Source organism: Lytechinus variegatus, chromosome 10 (assembly GCF_018143015.1).
Source record: "Lytechinus variegatus isolate NC3 chromosome 10, Lvar_3.0, whole genome shotgun sequence".
NCBI classification, from domain to species: domain Eukaryota; kingdom Metazoa; phylum Echinodermata; class Echinoidea; order Temnopleuroida; family Toxopneustidae; genus Lytechinus; species Lytechinus variegatus.
This window is the reverse complement of record NC_054749.1, coordinates 14388485-14409132: the sequence shown is the minus strand read 5'-3', so window position 1 is coordinate 14409132 and position 20648 is coordinate 14388485. Positions and strand designations below refer to the sequence as shown.

General features: G+C 35.5%; 1 protein-coding gene across 1 annotated transcript; it reads left to right on the top strand.

The window, feature by feature from the left end:
- The first annotated feature begins 2702 nt into the window (after positions 1-2702).
- LOC121422480 lies at positions 2703-16883 on the top strand. The gene is made up of 4 exons (XM_041617554.1): positions 2703-3618; positions 6404-6542; positions 7161-7283; positions 15483-16883. Exons 1-4 carry the CDS (start codon positions 2798-2800, stop codon positions 15747-15749), a joined length of 1350 nt encoding a protein of 449 aa, XP_041473488.1. The 5' UTR covers positions 2703-2797; the 3' UTR covers positions 15750-16883.
- Positions 16884-20648: the final 3765 nt, after the last annotated feature.

Genomic DNA, 20648 nt, shown 5'->3' with positions numbered 1-20648 from the left:
AAGTCCCATGGGTCAGATCTCAGAGAAATGCTAAAGTATACAGTCAAGAATTTTGAGGTAATTATTTCAACCTTATTCTTGACCCCATTATTTGGATCAAGTTGAACTTCTTGGGGTTGTTTATTTAACCAATGCAGTCCAATTTTCATTTGAACATGAATTCAAGTTTCAGCAACAATTTAAAGTACCCCACTTCTACTTTTCAGTCAGATTGTGGAAATAACAGGTCGACAAGATCTTCAATCGCCTTTCAAGGGACTCGATAGTCAATATAAATATAGCACTGCGTGTCTTCCTTTCTATTCACACACTTATTCTGGACCCCTCAGAAGAACAGCCGCTAGGCTGAAGAGGGCTATCCAGCCCATGTGTTGGAAAATGAATAAATAAAAAAAAAAAATTCACACACTTAATTGGTTCAAATACAAAATTATTCCATACAAATCATGTCGTTGTGCAGCAGAAAATTCTTTAATCACAATGCCTATGCAGTACTAAGGAGGCTAGAGACAGTCTCTGGTGATGATGGTTGAGTGATACATTCATGCCCTAGCACTCCTTAATGGCATTAATCAATACCCATTTTGATACACCAGTGTTACATTCATGCTCTTAACACTCAGTGATGATTATGGTCATCTTGACACTCCTTAATATGTTGAAGGAACTTGATACTATTTCTGACAGTGATGATGGCTGGTGATACATGAATGCTTCTATACACTCAGTGACGATGGTTAAACAATAGTCATGTTACCACTAGTTATGCTGGAAGAACTTGAGACCCATCCAATTAACAAAGTAGAAGAAAGCTGCCACAGGGATGGTCAGAGGAATCAGGATGACGTAGTAGAGTAAGCCTGAATCTTCTAAAGAGAACAGCGACTCTGATTCCATATCCTGGAGGAAATAATCATTAAAAAAAAGATATAAAAGATTTTTAAAGTGAAAAACCTAAGTTCAATATGACAAGAGTTTAATGTATTTTTTCAGTTTAGGCACAAGAACAAGTTTGTCTGGGCAAGTGTCCAATATCGGGAGCTTATTTCAGAATTGTTTGAAAATAATGCACAATATCATCCCAAAGTATATATTTTAATTTCACATTTATTTCAATATTTTAATGAATGTACTGATAATGCAGTCTAGACCCAACATGTTCACTGCTACCATCTGGCCTGTGGAGAGACTACAGGTAGGACTATGGTATGCCAATGCTGTATAGAGCACACACTTTAAAAAATCATTAAAATATCACTTTTGTGACCAAAGTTACTAATTTCCACATAGTTTTAATTTATTTATCATTAGTAATGTGGTAATAATTTTTGTATTCACCAGAGCGCTCAAAAACTTGAATTTTGGGCATATTTTTGTGTACGCCCTCTATTGGTGGAAAGTAATATGGCAAGAAAATTTTCATTTTTTGATCTCTATTTTTAATTAAGAAAAAATGATATAAAGAATCAAATTTAAATAAGAGCAAAGTGGTATGAATTAAAAGGTCTAATGGAAACTGTCTGTGTAAAAAAATCAAGCATTTGCCCCAAAGAAAAAGAGAAAATAAGCCAAACATTGCCACCCTTATTTTGTCACACATGGAGATATAACTGAGAACAAGGTTATAATCACTCATTCAATGAACAAGGTTATAATATAACTATATCTCCATGTGTGGCAAAATAAGGGTGGCAATGTTTGGCTTATTTTCTCTTTTTCTTTGGGGCAAATGCTTGATTTTTTTACACTGACAGTTTTCATTACATCTATTATTCATACTACTTGGCTCTTATTTCAATTTGATTCTTTAAATCATTTTTTTCTTAATTAAAAATAGAGATAAAAAAATGAAAATTTTCTTGCCATATTACTTTCCACCAATAGAGGGTGTACACAAAAATATGCCCAAAATTCAAGTTTTTCAGCGCTCTGGTGAATACAAAAATTATTCCCAAGTTACTTAGGAAAAATAAATTGCAACTGTATGAAAATTAGTAATTTTGGTCACAAAAGTGATATTTTAATGATTTTTTGAAGTGTGTGCTCTGTACAACATTGGCATACCATAGTCCTACCTGCAGATTCACCACGTCACAGGCCAGGCAGGGTGCACGTGGTAGCAGTGAACAAGTGGTTATAATATTGAATGAGTGACATTAATATGTTGAGAAAAACATTGACTTTTAAAGACTGTTTGGTCATTGCCATTGGACACCCCCCCCTGTCAAGTTCAGAGACCATCTTACAAAGAGTCTATAATACTTCCTAACATTTTGTACTAAAAATAGATGAAACTTCGCTTGTAATTTTTTCCAAATGACTTTCTAAAACACACAACCTGTCCGGACACACACAGCCGCGCCACTCCCCCTCCCCCAGACTGGCCCAGATATAAAAGATCATAAATTGGCCACCATGTTTTCAATCATGCAAGTTCTTCTCTAAAACAACTAAATCCTAAAAATTACGAATATATAATTATTGAGTGAGTTCCACTGTATCAAAGACTTGATACTTACATCCATAACGAAAGAAGAACAAATGCAATCATTCATGAAAGACGACTGTTCAGGATCCAACAAATAAAACAACGCGTGGGACACAGGTGAAAAAGCTAAACAGCTTGAGCCAGCTGATCAATGTAGATGATAGAACGTAGAGGGACGGGATTCGCTTGACTTGTAGCTAGATTGTGAGCGGTAATTTAAAGAACCTCTAGCCCGACCGGCTCGGCGTAATTTGGTCACATTTTACGCTCTGCCAGTATTCACTCGCCTGCTGCTCTGTGAAAACGAACATGGGGAATCCTGGAAAATGTGTCGCTTGCGGCAAAAGATTTCAAACGAAGAAGAAAGGTTACAAGAGATTTTCACTAAAGTCACAACTGGGACTAAATTTTGATGTAGATGTCACCGCAGCTTTATCCAAGGCCGTGCCAGAATTTAGTGACAAATTTAATTTTCCAGACGACGGTCATGTTTGTGATTCTTGCTTCCGTCTTCTCAGAACTACACTCAGACAGAGAGAACAACTTTTAAAGACAGAAATAGAATGGGATATGAGGCTAAGGAGTGGTCCTCAAGGAAAATACATAAATAATCCTAGATCGACTATAAAGTCAAAAAGGAAAACTCATAAAGATGATAGAAGATCAGGCAAGAGGAAGTTGGAAGAAGTCCAGAATACTATGAACCATCATCAATCAAAATTTGAGTCTGGTGATTTCTGTTCAGAACGAAGACGAAAACTTATGAAGTTGGAGCCAACGGTGTCCGTTCTGTGCAAAAATGGTGGGCACAAGAACTTCATGAAGAAGGCCATAGCATACCTCATCCAGTACAGATATCATAAAGCCTTTAGCCTCATTATTAATGGATCGGATAAGGCCGAGAAAGCATTCCAAGGATTGATGGAGAAGAAGATACGCAAGGAAGCATATTACTTTTGCAAGACGGCAGAGAAATGTTCGAAAGAAACCGACAGTATCAGTGACATCAAAAACTTTTCATGGAAGAAGGAATTGAAGAAGATGGCACTTGAAATGCCAACATTCTATTCTGCTTGCCTTGCTTCAATGGAGACGAGGAAAGGGACAACAGCTATGCTGCCAAACTCAAGGTAGAGAGATCAAGACAGCAACTCATTATTTCTGGTTTATGTGTTTAATGCATCATTCGGTCAACTCTTTGTCTGTTTTTTAATCAAACTTTGCTTTCTGACAGTTGACCCAGAGATATTTTAAAATGTGAAATAGAAAATTGTGACCTGTCTTGTTTTCCCTGCACTTTATTTTAGTGGGTGGGTCACAAATAAAAAAAATACATAACAAAATAGATGCTTGCTGTGTATTTGTAGGCTGAATTATTGAATTTTTTTTCAATTCATGAACAATGCTATTCAAAATCAGGAGTATTTTGCTTTTTGGGGTGATTCCATACGTGTCGTACGGGACATTTAGAGAACATTTGACAGTTTTTTACAAGAAAAAACAAAAAATATTCCAGTAACTATAGGTGGTCATCAACTACTACCAGAGTGTAAGAACAACCAAGACTTAACATGACTTGAATTCACATCCTGTATAATACAGATTAAAAATAGTAATGTGTCGTACGGACGCAGAAAAAGTGGCTTTTTTAGAAACCTCAAGTTTGTACTCAAAAGTCTGTGAGTTGGGCAGATAAATTTCATAGAAACTGAACTCAAATTGACACTCAATTACCCAAGAACAAACACATTTACAAAAGAAAGCAAAATAAACATTCATGAATAAATAAAGCAAATTATAATTTTCGAGAACATTGTGGCGTACGGGACATTCAAAATGTGTCGTACGGGACATCTCTAAATTGAAGCCAAACTTTCTTACTTTATGTCACTTTGACTTCTTCAATCACATTATTTGGCTGATGATAATGATAATCCCATCACACTAAGTCATTCATTAGGTCAGAAACCGCTATTAGGTGAATATTTCTGTCAATATATCATAAACAAAATAATGTGTCGTACGGGACAATTGTGTGTCGTACGGGACACTTGTGTGTCGTACAGGACACTTGTGTGTCGTACGGGACACCTGTGTGTTGTACAGGCACTGCGTGTTGTACTGGGCAGCCTGAATAAATAAACATGAACTTTTTATCAATCAGAAGGAGCATTGCCCCTAAATTCTTGCTTATTTATGAATAATCTTTTAATAAGCAGTCATTCAGGACAATACAATTAAGTAACCTCAATATATACAATTGGGAGTAATATGTTATATTTTTTTTCATGATGGGAAATGTACAAGTGTTCACAGCATTTTTATGAGCTGAAAAACTTCAGGTTTTGTGTGAAGTTATATTTTAGGGAACTAATTGATGATTTCCAAACACTATTTAAACAATAAATGAATGAAACTTTGTGTAAATTATGGGGCTAAAATGATCATGATGTTATGATTTTTTATATAAAATGTATATCTACATGATATATGTCACAACTGTCACTTTTTTCCCTTTTTTTGGTCACAATTTTTTTGTCTAAAGAAATGCGGTTCTACTTTTTCAAACCCATCTGCATTTCATGAAACCATATGGTTTGTCTTATTTTCAAGATTTTTTTTACAACTTGAAAAACGTAAGGAGTTTCAATATTGTATATAAAAAATAGTGATCATCAAGGGAAGTCCAAATAGATGATCATGATGATTGATATGATTTTTTTTACATCTTATAATAATTCCACATTAGCATGCAAGAGGAAGTCATCTTCGAGGCTAGGTTGAAATATAAAAGTTTTCTTTTCATGCTCAATGAAAAGAAATTAACCTGCTCTGATCAGTGAAAATCACCAGTTTAGCTGAAGGGATTCACAAAAGAATAAGCCTACATGAAATCAATTAAAATGTTTAGAATCACCTATTTCATGTTCTATGGAGATAAACAAAGTACTTTTTCAGTTCACTTTATGTTAAATCAATTAAATGAATTTAAATATGCCTACTATTTATGGTTTCTGAATCCAAATCCTGCAATTAGATGCATTATTATATTGTGTGTCGTACGGGACATGTCCCGTACGACACAGCGTGTGTCGTACGGGACATTTTTTAATAGGACAATAATTGAAAAATGAAGGACAGTAATTAGATCCTTATGGGATAAATCGATCACCCATGGGTCAAACAAAGAGAAACTCATTTTATGAAATTGCATCATCAAAAATAAAATTGTAGGAAAAACTTTTGCATTGTCATGTGTCGTACGGGACATTGCCAAAAATAGGTTCGGAAAAATCAGGGCTGCCCCTATTATGGATCATGAAAATGTTGTAGATATTATTTGGAACCATCAATGATATATTATTCTATTGACCTGCAATATTTTCAATCTTCTCTTGCTTTGCAAATAATTGTTTCAGGTGGAATTTGTACTTGACTATTCAATGAGCAAAATTATTGAAAATTTAAAATTCCATTGTTCTCCCCCAAATAACTATATCTGTCTTCACTTTTGGTTAAAACTCATAATTTTCATAAAATTTAGGTATCATAGTAAAATATTACACTACTTATGACTTATTGAAAGCATGTTGAAATTTATGATATTTTTGAAGTTCTAGTGTGGAATCGCCCTTTGGATGTTTATTGGTTTTTCAGCTTTTTTTATCAATATCATTTTCTTTACCTTTTTGCAGCCGGTTACAGGTACATGTAACTCTACCTAAGTTGACCTTCAGTTCCATAAGTCAAATAATCATTAAAGTCGAAGCAATTTCTTAGACCAGATTATCATGTTAGATAAAGTTACCCTCTTCTAAGTCGAGCAGATATCGTGGTCCATAAAGATTCAACTGTATAGGCAGACTTACATGTGCTGTACCCTAAGTAAACTTGATTATTGTTTGATATCCTTAGTCGTTCTACAAAGAGGCGTATAAGACCAAGGTTAGGGCTGATGATGACCTTGCCGCTCTATACAAGACGAGAGAGAAAGTTTGGCTTTGTGATGAACATCCTTGCCCTCCTCTTCCACAGATATGGCAGTCATGAAACGGTTTGTGGAAAAAAAAACATGAATTATATTTTTCTCTGTGTTATATGAATTAAAATAAAGCTAATAATTAGCCACAAATGTAAGCTGTAGGATGGGGGTTAGGTGTCTGTAACTGTAATTTTCAATATTACTTTTTATTTCTTTAGTCTTTGGATTACACAAAAATATGAATTCAGTACCACAGTTGAAATCTTCTTCAATTTTGTTCTCTATAAAATTGTCTAACATTTTGTACTAAAAATTGATGCGATTTGCTTGTTAATTTTTCCAAATGGCTATAATTGAAAATTGGTCGTCCGCACAACAACTGAGACCTGGGTATAAAGTTTAAGAGGCTTAGCATATTGGAACATTAAATCTTAACCTTAGGTTAAGTTTTTGAAATATTCCAATATTTTTAACCATGGAGCTGATAGCTCCATTCTTAAATCTTGGTGAAGACTTAAGAAGTCAACTTGGGTTGTCCTAGCCACTTTTACTATCGAGGAAGTAGTGTTTTTGTGAATATAAAATCTGTCTGACTTGCTGAGCACTTATATTGTTAGGTTTAGTTTCTGATTAAACTTAGATAACCCAGTATGAGATCTTATATAAGAATTTGCATGTGTGTCCTTATAGATGCTGAAGATTCTGAGACATCTTGGAGTTTGTCACAGGACTTCCCAACCTCTGATTCACAAGGTGGACCGTATGAAGGCTGATGATTGTGAGCAAGTCTTATCGTGGGCTGTCAAGAATCTGGTGAGGAGTTTATTGGCAAGGGAAGCATTTCATTTTTTAAAAATGGGATAAAGCTTTATACAAATTGTTGCATCTGATTGCCTGAGAGCAAATTATTTACCGGAAATAACTGACAATTTAGGTTATGAAGTGCTCCCTCTAAAAGGAATATTGCTTTAGTACTACTAGTGCCACCACTCTAGCATTAGTTGAACTTGACTGAGAAGAAACTAACTACAGCAGGTGGCACAAGCCTAGATAATATGTTTTTATAAATTTGTAATATCCTATGACCCTTTGCTCTATACTTGCACTTGTTAATGCCATGTCACATCGTCCCTTGCAAGCCTTATGGGTGAGTTGCAAGTGATTGCCCGCAAGTTTTGAGCATGTTCAAAACTTTCTACTTTCAAATCAGACTTAAGTGCACTTCCGTGGGCAACTGTGTGTAAGATACATGTACCGTACGTGCAAGATACTGTCAATGTGGGCGACTTGCGGGTAGCAAAAATTGTTGCCCGCAAGGTTTGCATGGAACGCTGTTACAGGGCCATTATGTTCTTAAAATAAAAATCAAAGTATTCCATAATTTCAGTAAGTATTAATATTTCATTTGATAGGTTTGGCATATTATATAGTCCGGCAGCCCAGGAGGTTTATTCAACCGAAAGCCGGACAAGCAAATGACCCCATAGCTGGATGGCATAGACCTTGAAGTTTACAAAAATGCATTGCTGCCGGGTTCTATGCGTGGTCTTCCCTCCGAAATGACGTAATATATGACGTCACTACAAAATGGCCCTATTTTACCATTTTGCAGACATTGTACACATAGCATGAAGTCAAGGGAGAATATCTCAGCCAAATCATGCTTGTTTTGTATGAAACTTTCAAAATATATTGTTCAAGTAGTGCACAAGAGATATGCAAAATTTCACGAACAGAAATTATTGTTTACAAATGCAAATTACGTAATGAAATTTGCATGTCATTAGTTTTGGAGATTTCTCGCATAAAAAATTGTCAAAAATCGATTCAGAAATATATTTTCTTTTTTTAGTGTACTTTATTTGATATTTTTCCTCTCAAGCATAATATCATTGTCTTCATCTATATCTCTACTTTAAGAAAATATATAACAGTAATTGAAAAAGCCATTATAGATTGTGATTTCAGCCCCCTTTCCAATATGGTGCGCACGTAGAAATCGTGCGTTTTTGGCCCATTTTCACCATATGGCTGAGGTGTGCGAATGATATGCCTACTTCATTGATGTTTCCTGCATTTTGCATGATATTAAATCTTCCAAACAACATGTTTTCCTCTTAATTATGTCTCTGGTGATCAATCAATGATTTCAGCAAAAATTGATTGCCCACTGGGCAGTCTATAGGCTACGTTTTCAGCCTAGTTTTCAACAACGAACCTATACCATGTATGACTGCATCGTTCTAGTCGAGTCGGATAAGGGGGTTTCTATGTACCATCAAAATATTTTTCACTCAATGTTTTGGTATTTGCCTAAAGTGTCTAGTTAATGAATCTTGATGTTCCCTTCTCAAAATCGTGTCCAACGGAGTTCAAAATTGTTATCTTTGGCGGCCCTCTTGGACTTTTTTTAATGAAAATCAATTATTTTCATATTTCATTGCACAAAGTCTGACAATGGGAAATTTTAAATCAATACGCATTTCACTAGGATTTGGATAGTAGAAATCGGTTGAAATTGTTTTCTGAATAGTCCGGTTAATATATTAAAAAAAAGAATTCATCAAAAATTTTGAACCAAAATGTTCATGTGCATTGACATCTATCTGTTTCATCTTGCATCCGATCGCCTTTGTTGATGTGCCTAACAGCAGAAAATAACGTACTTAGCGATCGATAGAAAGGTATGTATTACTTGTATCATGTGTATGAGGGTAAAATGCATTTTCTACACAAAGCGATTTTTATGATAATTAAATCTCTTGAAAAAGATACAAGTTCGAGGCATTGCTCTGCATTTTCATTTTTCATGCAATTACTCTCGGGCACCTGAAAGCATACTCCCACAGGAACCAGTAAAATGTTACATACAGTACCATACCATTATCCATAGCTTGACTATTATGATATCGTGCTTTTCGGAGCCCCCAATGTGGTAAAATTTTGTTTTGAGTATGTATTTTTTTTCCTTTAAATCACTTTTCTCTATCAGCTACATATAAAGAAATTGGGGTATAGCAAAGCGTACCCCTCAGGAGGCTGCCAAAGTCACCCAATCTTTTTTTCGTATCTTGCCAGTTTCTCGGAAAATTAGTAATTTTTAGGCAAACAGCGTTTCTGCCTGCGGTAAAGCCCTTGTTTTTGTTTTGTAACCACATAAAGATGACAAAGTAGGATCTTCTTTATCAGTTACATATGTCTATTTTCATTCTTTATTGTAATAAAATGCAATGTTTGAGCCCCCATTCAGACAAAAGGGCATTTCTGCTATATAGTAAAGCTAGCTTTGATTTTGGAAACCACTCGGAAATAAAAGAAGAGGCATTTTTTTCTATCAGCTACATGTAAAAAAAAGTGCTGGCACATCGACTGCTACCTTCTTCAGAGGCTCCCAAGATTGGCAGATTTTCCCATATTGGAAAAAATATGGAAAAGGGGTGGGTGACTTTCGGAACCCCCGGAGGGGATAGACTTAGCTGTGCAACCACTTTTTAGCAGCAGATTGAAGAAAGTCTACTCCTTTAATTCCATGTAGTTTCAAAAGAATGAAACTGGCTTCACCATATAGCAGAAACGCTTTTTGCCTGAATGGAGGCTCGAAAATAGCACATTTTCCCATAAACAGGTAAAGTATGGAAAAGGGTAGGTGATTTCGGCGACCCCATAAGGGGGGTATGTTCCAATATGCCAACACCTCTTTATATGTAGCAGATAGAGGAAACGCTACTCGTTCGTCTCCATATAGTTTAAAAGCAATAAGAGTAGTTTTACTACATAGCAGAAACACCTTTTGCCTCAATGGGGGCTCGAAATAGCATATTTTCCCATAAATAGTTAAAATATGAAATAGGGTAAGTGAATTTGGCGACCCCCAAGGGGGGTATGTTCCAATATGCCAACACCTCTTTATATGTAGCAGATAGAAGAAACTCTACTCTTTCGTCTCCATATAGTTTAAAAGCAATAAGAGTAGTTTTACCACATAGCAGAAACACCTTTTGCCACAATGGGGGCTCGAAAATAGCATATTTTCCCATAAAATAATTAAAATATGAAATAGGGTAGGTGATTTTGGTGACCCCCTAAGGGGGGTATGTTCCAATATGCCAACACCTCTTTATATGTAGCAGATAGAGGAAACTCTACTCGTTTGTCTCCATATAGTTTAAAAGCAATAAGAGTAGTTTTACTACATAGCAGAAACACCTTTTGCCTCAATGGGGGCTCGAAAATACCACATTTTCCCATGAATTTGCAAATTACGTAAAAGGGTCGGGTAACTTTGGCAGTTCCCAAAGGTGGTAGGCTTTACTGTACCAGCACTTCTTTATATGTAGCAGATAAAGGAAAGTCTACTCTTTCGTCTCCATATAGTTTGAAAATAATAAAGGTGGCCTTACTACATAGCAGAAACACTTTTGCCTCCATGGGGGCTCGAAAATAGCATATTTTCCCGCAAAATAGTTTAAATATGAAATAGGGTAGGTGATTTTGGTGACCCCCTAAGGGGGTATGTTCCAATATGCCAACACCTCTTTATATGTAGCAGATAGAGGAAACTCTACTCTTTTGTCTCCATATAGTTTAAAAGCAATAAGAGTAGTTTTACTACATAGCAGAAACACCTTTTGCCTCAATGGGGGCTCGAAAATAGCACATTTTCCCATGAATTTGCAAATTACGTAAAAGGGTCGGGTAACTTTGGCAGTTCCCAAAGGTGGTAGGCTTTACTGTACCAGCACTTCTTTATATGTAGCAGATAAAGGAAAGTCTACTCTTTCGTCTCCATATAGTTTGAAAATAATAAAGGTGGCCTTACTACATAGCAGAAACACTTTTGCCTCCATGGGGGCTCGAAAATAGCATATTTTCCCGCAAAATAGTTAAAATATGAAATAGGGTAGGTGATTTTGGTGACCCCCTAAGGGGGTATGTTCCAATATGCCAACACCTCTTTATATGTAGCAGATAGAGGAAACTCTACTCTTTTGTCTCCATATAGTTTAAAAGCAATAAGAGTAGTTTTACTACATAGCAGAAACACCTTTTGCCTCAATGGGGGCTCGAAAATACCACATTTTCCCATGAATTTGCAAATTACGTAAAAGGGTCGGGTAACTTTGGCAGTTCCCAAAGGTGGTAGGCTTTACTGTACCAGCACTTCTTTATATGTAGCAGATAAAAGAAAGTCTACTCTTTCGTCTCCATATAGTTTGAAAATAATAAAGGTGGCCTTACTACATAGCAGAAACACTTTTGCCTCCATGGGGGCTCGAAAATAGCATATTTTCCCGCAAAATAGTTAAAATATGAAATAGGGTAGGTGATTTTGGTGACCCCCTAAGGGGGTATGTTCCAATATGCCAACACCTCTTTATATGTAGCAGATAGAGGAAACTCTACTCTTTTGTCTCCATATAGTTTAAAAGCAATAAGAGTAGTTTTACTACATAGCAGAAACACCTTTTGCCTCAATGGGGGCTCGAAAATACCACATTTTCCCATGAATTTGCAAATTACGTAAAAGGGGCGGGTAACTTTGGCAGTTCCCAAAGGTGGTAGGCTTTACTGTACCAGCACTTCTTTATATGTAGCAGATAAAAGAAAGTCTACTCTTTCGTCTCCATATAGTTTGAAAATAATAAAGGTGGCCTTACTACATAGCAGAAACACTTTTGCCTCCATGGGGGCTCGAAAATAGCATATTTTCCCGCAAAATAGTTAAAATATGAAATAGGGTAGGTGATTTTGGTGACCCCCTAAGGGGGTATGTTCCAATATGCCAACACCTCTTTATATGTAGCAGATAGAGGAAACTCTACTCTTTTGTCTCCATATAGTTTAAAAGCAATAAGAGTAGTTTTACTACATAGCAGAAACACCTTTTGCCTCAATGGGGGCTCGAAAATAGCACATTTTCCCATGAATTTGCAAATTACGTAAAAGGGGCGGGTAACTTTGGCAGTTCCCAAAGGTGGTAGGCTTTACTGTACCAGCACTTCTTTATATGTAGCAGATAGAAGAAAGTCTACTCTTTCGTCTCCATATAGTTTGAAAATAATAAAGGCGGCCTTACTACATAGCAGAAACACTTTTGCCTCCATGGGGGCTCGAAAATAGCATATTTTCCCCCAAAATAGTTAAAATATGAAATAGGGTAGGTGATTTTGGTGACCCCCTAAGGGGGTATGTTCTAATATGCCAACACCTCTTTATATGTAGCAGATAGAGGAAACTCTACTCTTTCGTCTCCATATAGTTTAAAAGCAATAAGAGTAGTTTTACTACATAGCAGAAACACCTTTTGCCTCAATGGGGGCTCGAAAATAGCATATTTTCCCATAAATAGTTAAAATATGAAATAGGATAGGTGAATTTGGCGACCCCCCAAGGGGGTATGTTCCAATATGCCAACACCTCTTTATATGTAGCAGATAGAGGAAACTCTACTCTTTCGTCTCCATATAGTTTAAAAGCAATAAGAGTAGTTTTACCACATAGCAGAAACACCTTTTGCCTCAATGGGGGCTCGAAAATAGCATATTTTCCCATAAATAATTAAAATATGAAATAGGGTAGGTGATTTTGGTGACCCCCTAAGGGGGGTATGTTCCAATATGCCAACACCTCTTTATATGTAGCAGATAGAGGAAACTCTACTCGTTTGTCTCCATATAGTTTAAAAGCAATAAGAGTAGTTTTACTACATAGCAGAAACACCTTTTGCCTCAATGGGGGCTCGAAAATACCACATTTTCCCATGAATTTGCAAATTACGTAAAAGGGGCGGGTAACTTTGGCAGTTCCCAAAGGTGGTAGGCTTTACTGTACCAGCACTTCTTTATATGTAGCAGATAGAGGAAACTCTACTCTTGTCTCCACATACTTTAAAAACAATGAAAGTGGCCGTACTACGTAGCTGCAACACTTTTTGCCTCAATGGGGGCTTGAAAAAGCATATTTTCCCACAAATAGGTAAAATATGAAAAAGGGTGGGTGATTTCGACGCTCCCTGAAGGGGGTATGCTTCAGTATGCTAGTAGCAAATAGAGGAAACTCTACCCCACTTATCTCCATGTAGTTTAAAAAGAATGAAAGTGGCTTTATTCCATATCAGAAACGTTTTTTGCCTTAATATGGGCTCCAAAGTGGCATATTTTCCAATAAATGGGTAATAATGGTATTTGCCCTTTAACTTGGTCATGAAGCGTTACAGTATTGTCGGTATATTATATCCTCTTTCGTGTCGAATGCTGATATTTTGAAATAGTTGTTGATGTTAATGATTGAACAGATCAATGCTCATGCAAATTTTTGACCAAAATCATGCCCATTTCGGGATAAATTTTATTTCAAAATATATCATCAGAAAACGAGGCTGAAAACGTAGCCTATAGACTGCCTAATGGGCAATCAATCTGTGCTGAAATCATTGATGTATCACCAGATTCAAAATGAAGATGAAAATATGTTGTTTGGAAGATTTAATATCATGCAAAATGCAAGAAGCACTAATAAAGTAGGCATATCGGTCGCCCACCTCAGCTATATGGTGAAAATAGGCCCAAAACGCACGATTTCTATGTGCGCACCATATTGAAAAGGGGGCTGAAATCACAGTCTATAATGACTTTTTCAATTACTGTTATATATTTTCTTAAAGTAGAGATATAGATGAAGACAATGATACAATGCTTGAGAGGAAAATTATCAAATAAAGTACACCAAAAAAGAAAATAAATTTCTGAATCGATTTTCGACAATTTTTTTATGCAAGAAATCTCCAAAACTAATGATATGCAAATTTCATTACGTAATTTGCATATGTAAACAATAATTTCTGTTCGTGAAATTTTGCGTATCTCTTGTGCACTACTTGAACAATATATTGTGAAAGTTTCATACAAAACAAGCATGATTTGGCTGAGATATTCTCCCTTGACTTCATGCTATGTGTAGAATGTCTGAAAAATGGTGAAATAGGGCCATTTTGTAGTGACGTCATATATTACGTCATTTCGGAGGGAAGACCACGCACAGAACCCGGCAGCAATGCATTTTTGTAAACTTCAAGGTCCATGCCATCCAGCTATGGGGTCATTTGCTTGTCCGGCTTTCGGTTGAATAAACCTCCTGGGCTGCCGGACTAATAGGACCCAATGGGATGCTTTGGAATAATATTAAGATGAGATGTAGAAAACTAAAATTTATCGAGAACATTAAAGGTCAAGTCCACCTCAGAAAAATGTTGATTTAAATCAATAGAGAAAAATCAGACAAGCACTATGCTGAAAATTTCATCAAAATCGGATGTAAAATAAGAAAGTTATGACATTTCAAAGTTTCGCTTATTTTCAACAAAATAGTTATATGAACGAGCCAGTTACATCCAAATGAGAGTGTCGATGACGTCACTCACTCACGATTTCTTTTGTTCTTTATTGTTTGAATTATACAATATTTCAATTTTTACGAATTTGATGATTAGGACCTCATTGCCTAAAGCACAAAATGTTAAAATAGTGGAATTCCACGTGTTCAGGGAGGAATGAAACTTTATTTCACATGACAATGAGGAGAAAATCAAAATATTTCATATTTTATATAATAAAATACAAAAGAAATAGTGAGTGACTGATGTCATCAACTCTTACATTTGGATGTAACTGGCTCGTTCATATATAACTATTTTGTTGAAAATAAGCGAAACTTTAAAATGCCATAACTTTCTTATTTTACATCCGATTTTGATGAAATTTTCAGTGTTAGGCTTGTTGATTTTTTCTCTTTTTATTCAAATCAAGTTTTTGTTGGGGTGGACTTGTCCTTTAAAGAAAAATATAGGCCATAGACCTTATCACATGTTGATAGATCTATACAAATTATTCCTAAATGCAATCTAATAATTTGAGATACAGCCCCCTTCCAAAAAAGGGGGGGGGGAGAAATGAAGTGCTGGTTTTCATCTGTGCATGGACATAGGATTAATATTGATTTCATTTTTTGTTGTAGGCTGAAATCAAGGGCAATGGCCGTGTGAGGCAGAAGTCACCTCGTAAAGGCAAGACTCCCAAAGCACAGCTCCCTCCAACAGACTCAAACTCCTCGGATGATTTAGATAGCGAGGTCGAGAGCGATGACGACGATGAGAATGTTCCTCACGACGATGAGGATGCATCAGAATTTGACGAAGATGATGATTCGAGTCTTATGGAATTGCTGTCATCAGATGGATCAGAATCCGGTGATGAGGATGATGATGACGGGAGTGAGGAGTGAGGATGATGATGAAAGGATGAAGGAGAAGGAAGTAGAAGCAGAGGAACTGAAGGAACAAATGGTTGAAGTGGAGGGCTGGGTGCATATGGAAGATGGATGTGAAATGCAAATTGTACATATGTAAGAAATACTGCAGTGAAAGAGGAAAGACATAAGACTGCTATTTGACGATAAATTACAATGGCTGAGTGGATTTTGTAGTCCACTTTAATTTATATTATGGGAAGGTAAAGATTGATTAAATTTAATTATGGGAAGCCAGAATATCTTTGGTGTTCATTTTACTCTTTCTAATTCTGTAGTAGTGAAGACAACTATCGTTTTCATCATCCCCTAACAATTAAGAATGATGTGTGTCAATTGAGCCAATAACATGACTCCCTACTGTTCCATATTTATTTGACAATTGGCTATCAAAAGTTAAACCACAACTTTAGACCGGCGATCTAATTCAACTTATCTTCAGAATATGGGCCAATGTGCTTTGTAATAAAATGTACATTGTAATTAAAGGATAAACATGGCACCGTTTCACGGTACTGTTACTGGACATCAGACATCTTGACCTTTTCTCCACTATTGTTTCTTCGATTTTACCATACCTGCAATGATGTTGGAATGGTCATTGATTTGATGGTAAATTGCTAATTAGTCAACACCCAACAAATTTGCTTTCCGTATGGTCTCGTGACATCCCATTTGGTAATTGTGAAAGTTTGGAGAGTCTCTATTTACCTTTATATTGACCACTTCAGTAGTAATATTGATATAAAATTACAATCTTAAGGAAATAATCCTAAAACATTTTGTTAATTACATGTTAATTAGAATTATCATATTTTCTTAAATTCCCCTGTGAACTAGAATAAGGTGCAGTTTTGAGAGGTTACATAAGGTAACTGAAAATACATTATTCAAGATTTTATTCAGGTATTTTGAGCATTGTCCACAAAAACCAGTCATGGATTGCCAATTTGAGGACTGTGGTAATGAAAAAAAAAATTCTCCATGTCCCAGTCCATCATTCCATCCAACCATGGCCCTGAAAAACTCCCATTTACAGCAATGTTAAAGCTTCAACAATGTTGCACATTCAGCCAATAGCTGGGGAAAAGTAGCCTCTGAAAACTAAATGGTATTATTGCCTGTTTGCAGGTCAATGGTACATCAACATGTAATGTTTGTTTCCATGCAAGAATACAAAGTTTGATGGCTTTTTAGTATTTTTTGGTTTGTAGACCTGTACATCACACCAAAATAGTATCAATTTTCATTAAAAAATTGATTTATCTGAAAGTTATTGATTTTCTTTAACCTTTAAGGTGTAAATGCTAGTTTTGGTAACGATATCAAAATGAGTTCGTACAGAATCCAGTGAAATGACCACTAAAGTGTCTTTTTGTATAAATAAAACGCATGTGCCAAAGGATTCTGGAAGAAATTGTGTAATTGCTGAGAAATCAGCAAATAAGCACGGGATTCGGGTAGGGCGTCGGGCCCGACGCCCTAAGCAATAATTATACATTGTCCCACGTGCGCTTATCTGTGTTGGGGATTTTCGGTGTGGACATTTTTCAGCGTAGATTTCAAGATTTCACAAAGTCCAGTTAATGTAACTGTACCAGATCTAGATCCTCGATGATATACTGGCAATTGAGCCTTGTTTTACAGACTTTCTCATGAAATCAGTGTTAACTGCAACTACTGGAATTTCTCTTTAAGGTGTATCTGCATTTAACTCTTCCTTCCTGTCACATAATGTTGATTATTTGCATGAATACCCATTTGCATTTTTGCACTTATTTTCCAAGTACATGAAAAGTTTTACTCTTCACGATTTAACCATTGTTTACTGTGCTACTATAGAACTATTTATTTATGTTTATTTAGCGGGGGAGGCGCTGTCAGAAGAATTATACTGTGTTTTTTTTTTCACATAAAAGTCCCTTCTACAGGACAAGTATAATCTTGAATGTGATTTTCTCTATCTGTAATGTGTCTTTAACTGAGGAGGGTCCACGAGGCTGGGTAGTAATTATGTTTCTCTAAATCGAAATATTTCACTCTTTGCCTGATTTTCAAGGTAAATTGAAATATCGAAAACAATATAGAAGAAAAATATTATTTGGAGCATGTTTTCTAGCTGAAAGCATGGATTTACTTATAGGCTCAGCAAAAAATGTTTTGATGTAGACAAACATACATGTAATCATCCCTCTTTAAAGGGAAAGTTCACCCTGAAGAAAACTTTGTTGTAAAAATAGCAGATAAAATAGTAAAATATATTGGTGAAGGTTTGAGGAAAATCTGTTAAAGAGTAAGAAAGTTATTAGAGTTCAAAATTTTGGATTTGTCAATTGTGACGTCATAAACGAGCAGCTGCCCCATGTGTTATGTAATATAAAATGCATGAATTTCAAATTTTGTATGGTTACTGATGACTTAATTTTGTTTTCTGATCATGATCGGGTGTGAAATGATTTGTCTATTGATATACAAAAGTTACAGTGAAAACCATTTTTAATTTTCTGAGAAAATGACATTTCATTGATTTTTTACCATTCGCTTTGTAGGAATGCTGCTCGCATATGACGTCACAAATCAAATAATTGAAATTCTAATAACTTTTTAATTATTTGATGAATTTTTCTCAAACCTTTGGCAATATTTTTTATTATTTTTTCTGCTATTTTTACAATAAACTTTTTGTCAGGGTGAACTTCCCCTTTAACAATAAGTATGTTGAAAGTTATACATCTATATGTATTCATAAGATTAATTGCAATCCATGCGAAAGAAAATATGTTCAAGTCGTCATGGTATGGTTCCAGTAGATGTCTACTTTTGTTTTATTATGATTAATAAATAAGTAGGTCAGAAAACTAGTATGTAGCTGAAATATAATGTAAAATTGAATTATTGTGTGAACTAGTCCTTTGGACAGGCTTCAAGTTAACTGCAACAGTAGACTGATTTTCAGGGACATGTATCATGATGTAAAAACCTCATAAAAAAAGTTTGCTGAAAAATACATGTATATATATATATATATATATATCAAAGAGAATTAAAATGCATTTACAATAAGGGGGGGGGGTCTGGGAATGAGACCATTTCTTTAGATGTGTATTGACAAATATCACATTCCTGAGATTTAGTTATGTATAACAACTAACAAGCAAATGAATGACAAAAAGATTAGTGGTACTATCGATAATTTAATTATTAATACCATATACTTTATTAACATGCATACACTTTTGTAGATCTACAATAAATTGAGTCAATATTTCACAGATTATAATAATTCATACTAATAAATCAACATCTACCAGTCAATTATGAAGCAAATAGGAAGGGGGAAATCATATAGTTTGCAAAGTATAAATGGCATAAGCTCTAGTTTTTATTTTAATAATTCATGTCATGATTAACAAGAAAAGGGCTACATTGCTCTAATGAAAATAAGACAGGGGTCCTTTAAACATGAACACATGTGCAAACATTCAGAAATGCAATCTGATATTTATAACGGGGACATTTAATTCTGATGTATATAAAGGGAAAATATCCACAGTATCAAATATACACCGCAGACAGTACACTAATGTACACAATGACATGATATTCATTGTCAAATTATAGTATTATTGCGGGAATGGCAAACATCTTTTTTTCATTTATTACAGAAAAGCAACATATTATGAAGAGTCACTTGCAGTGATGCGACAATATACAAAATATTGTGACATTACGATTTCATTGCATACCTTAGTCACATTTACTCGATGGCGAGTCGCAAACAGCCGTTATAGCATTTTTTTGTACCAGCTACATACTGTACAGATGGTTTAATAAATAGAAATGAATAAAACGACTATTTTCAAATCGCTGTACGACCGCCGTAGAGAAAATGTGACTGAGGTATGAGTGATATTGGGGGGAAAACATATCCCAACCCACAATACAAAACAAAACAATTTTTTTTTGTTTTCAGACATAAATTTAGCCCAAATTGCCTTCTATATTCGGTTAAAGCAGGCCATAAAAGTCCAGATATCCCCCAATGAAGCTTACCAGGGTTGAAGGGAAAAGGTCAAGTCATTTCCAGTGAATATTGTCTGCATGCTAGCCAAGTGGCAGAAAACATGAATAAATATTGAAGCTTGTTTGCCATTTTAATCTCCCTCCAAAAATGATATGACCAGGGCCCGGTGACACAAATCTTACCGATCGATCATCTAGGACATTTTCTACAATTGATTGCATTGACTACAATGTACAATCAATCATGAAAGCAAAGCTTACAATTAATCGCTGTAACGCAAAGGTTAGCAAGTAATTGCTAAATGAAACGGCCTTTCAAGGTCATCGTTGAGGTGCATTTTGCTCAGTAGAATGATGAGGAACCAATCAGGGCCCCGTCTTACAAAGAGTTATGATTGCTCCGATCAATCGTAACTCTATGGAAATCCTCCAGTGTCATAATTTTTTCTACGAAAAGTATGCACAATGACTTTTTAATGCAAAGAGAAGCGCAGTGAATTTTCAAGAAAATAATGAATGCATGAATATGCATCATAGCTAGAAAATATTTTGAACAAACATGCATAATAGATGTTGACATTGCTGACCATCCATAGTTGCGATTGATTGGATCAATCGTTACTCTTTGTAAGAAGGGCCCAGAATTGTTCTTTCAAATTAGCAAGTAATCAGACCTTTGCGTTACAGTGCTCAGTAACATAAAAGGTACAATCATTATTACAATTAAGTGAAACTATGGAAAACCTAGTGTAAAACATAACAATTGCATTAACATTCAATAGTTTCTCTTTCTGTTACATTCTCAGATATGAGACTATTATCTATTGAACACTTACTTTTTTTGGGGGAGGG

Excerpts from the sequence above, each read along its gene's own strand:
- LOC121422480 (XM_041617554.1), top strand. The coding sequence starts at position 2,798 with ATGGGGAATCCTGGAAAATGTGTCGCTTGCGGCAAAAGATTTCAAACG. Across the intron at positions 3,619-6,403 it reads GCTATGCTGCCAAACTCAAG|TCGTTCTACAAAGAGGCGTA; the intron begins GTAGAGAGATCA and ends TGATATCCTTAG. Across the intron at positions 6,543-7,160 it reads GATATGGCAGTCATGAAACG|ATGCTGAAGATTCTGAGACA; the intron begins GTTTGTGGAAAA and ends GTGTCCTTATAG.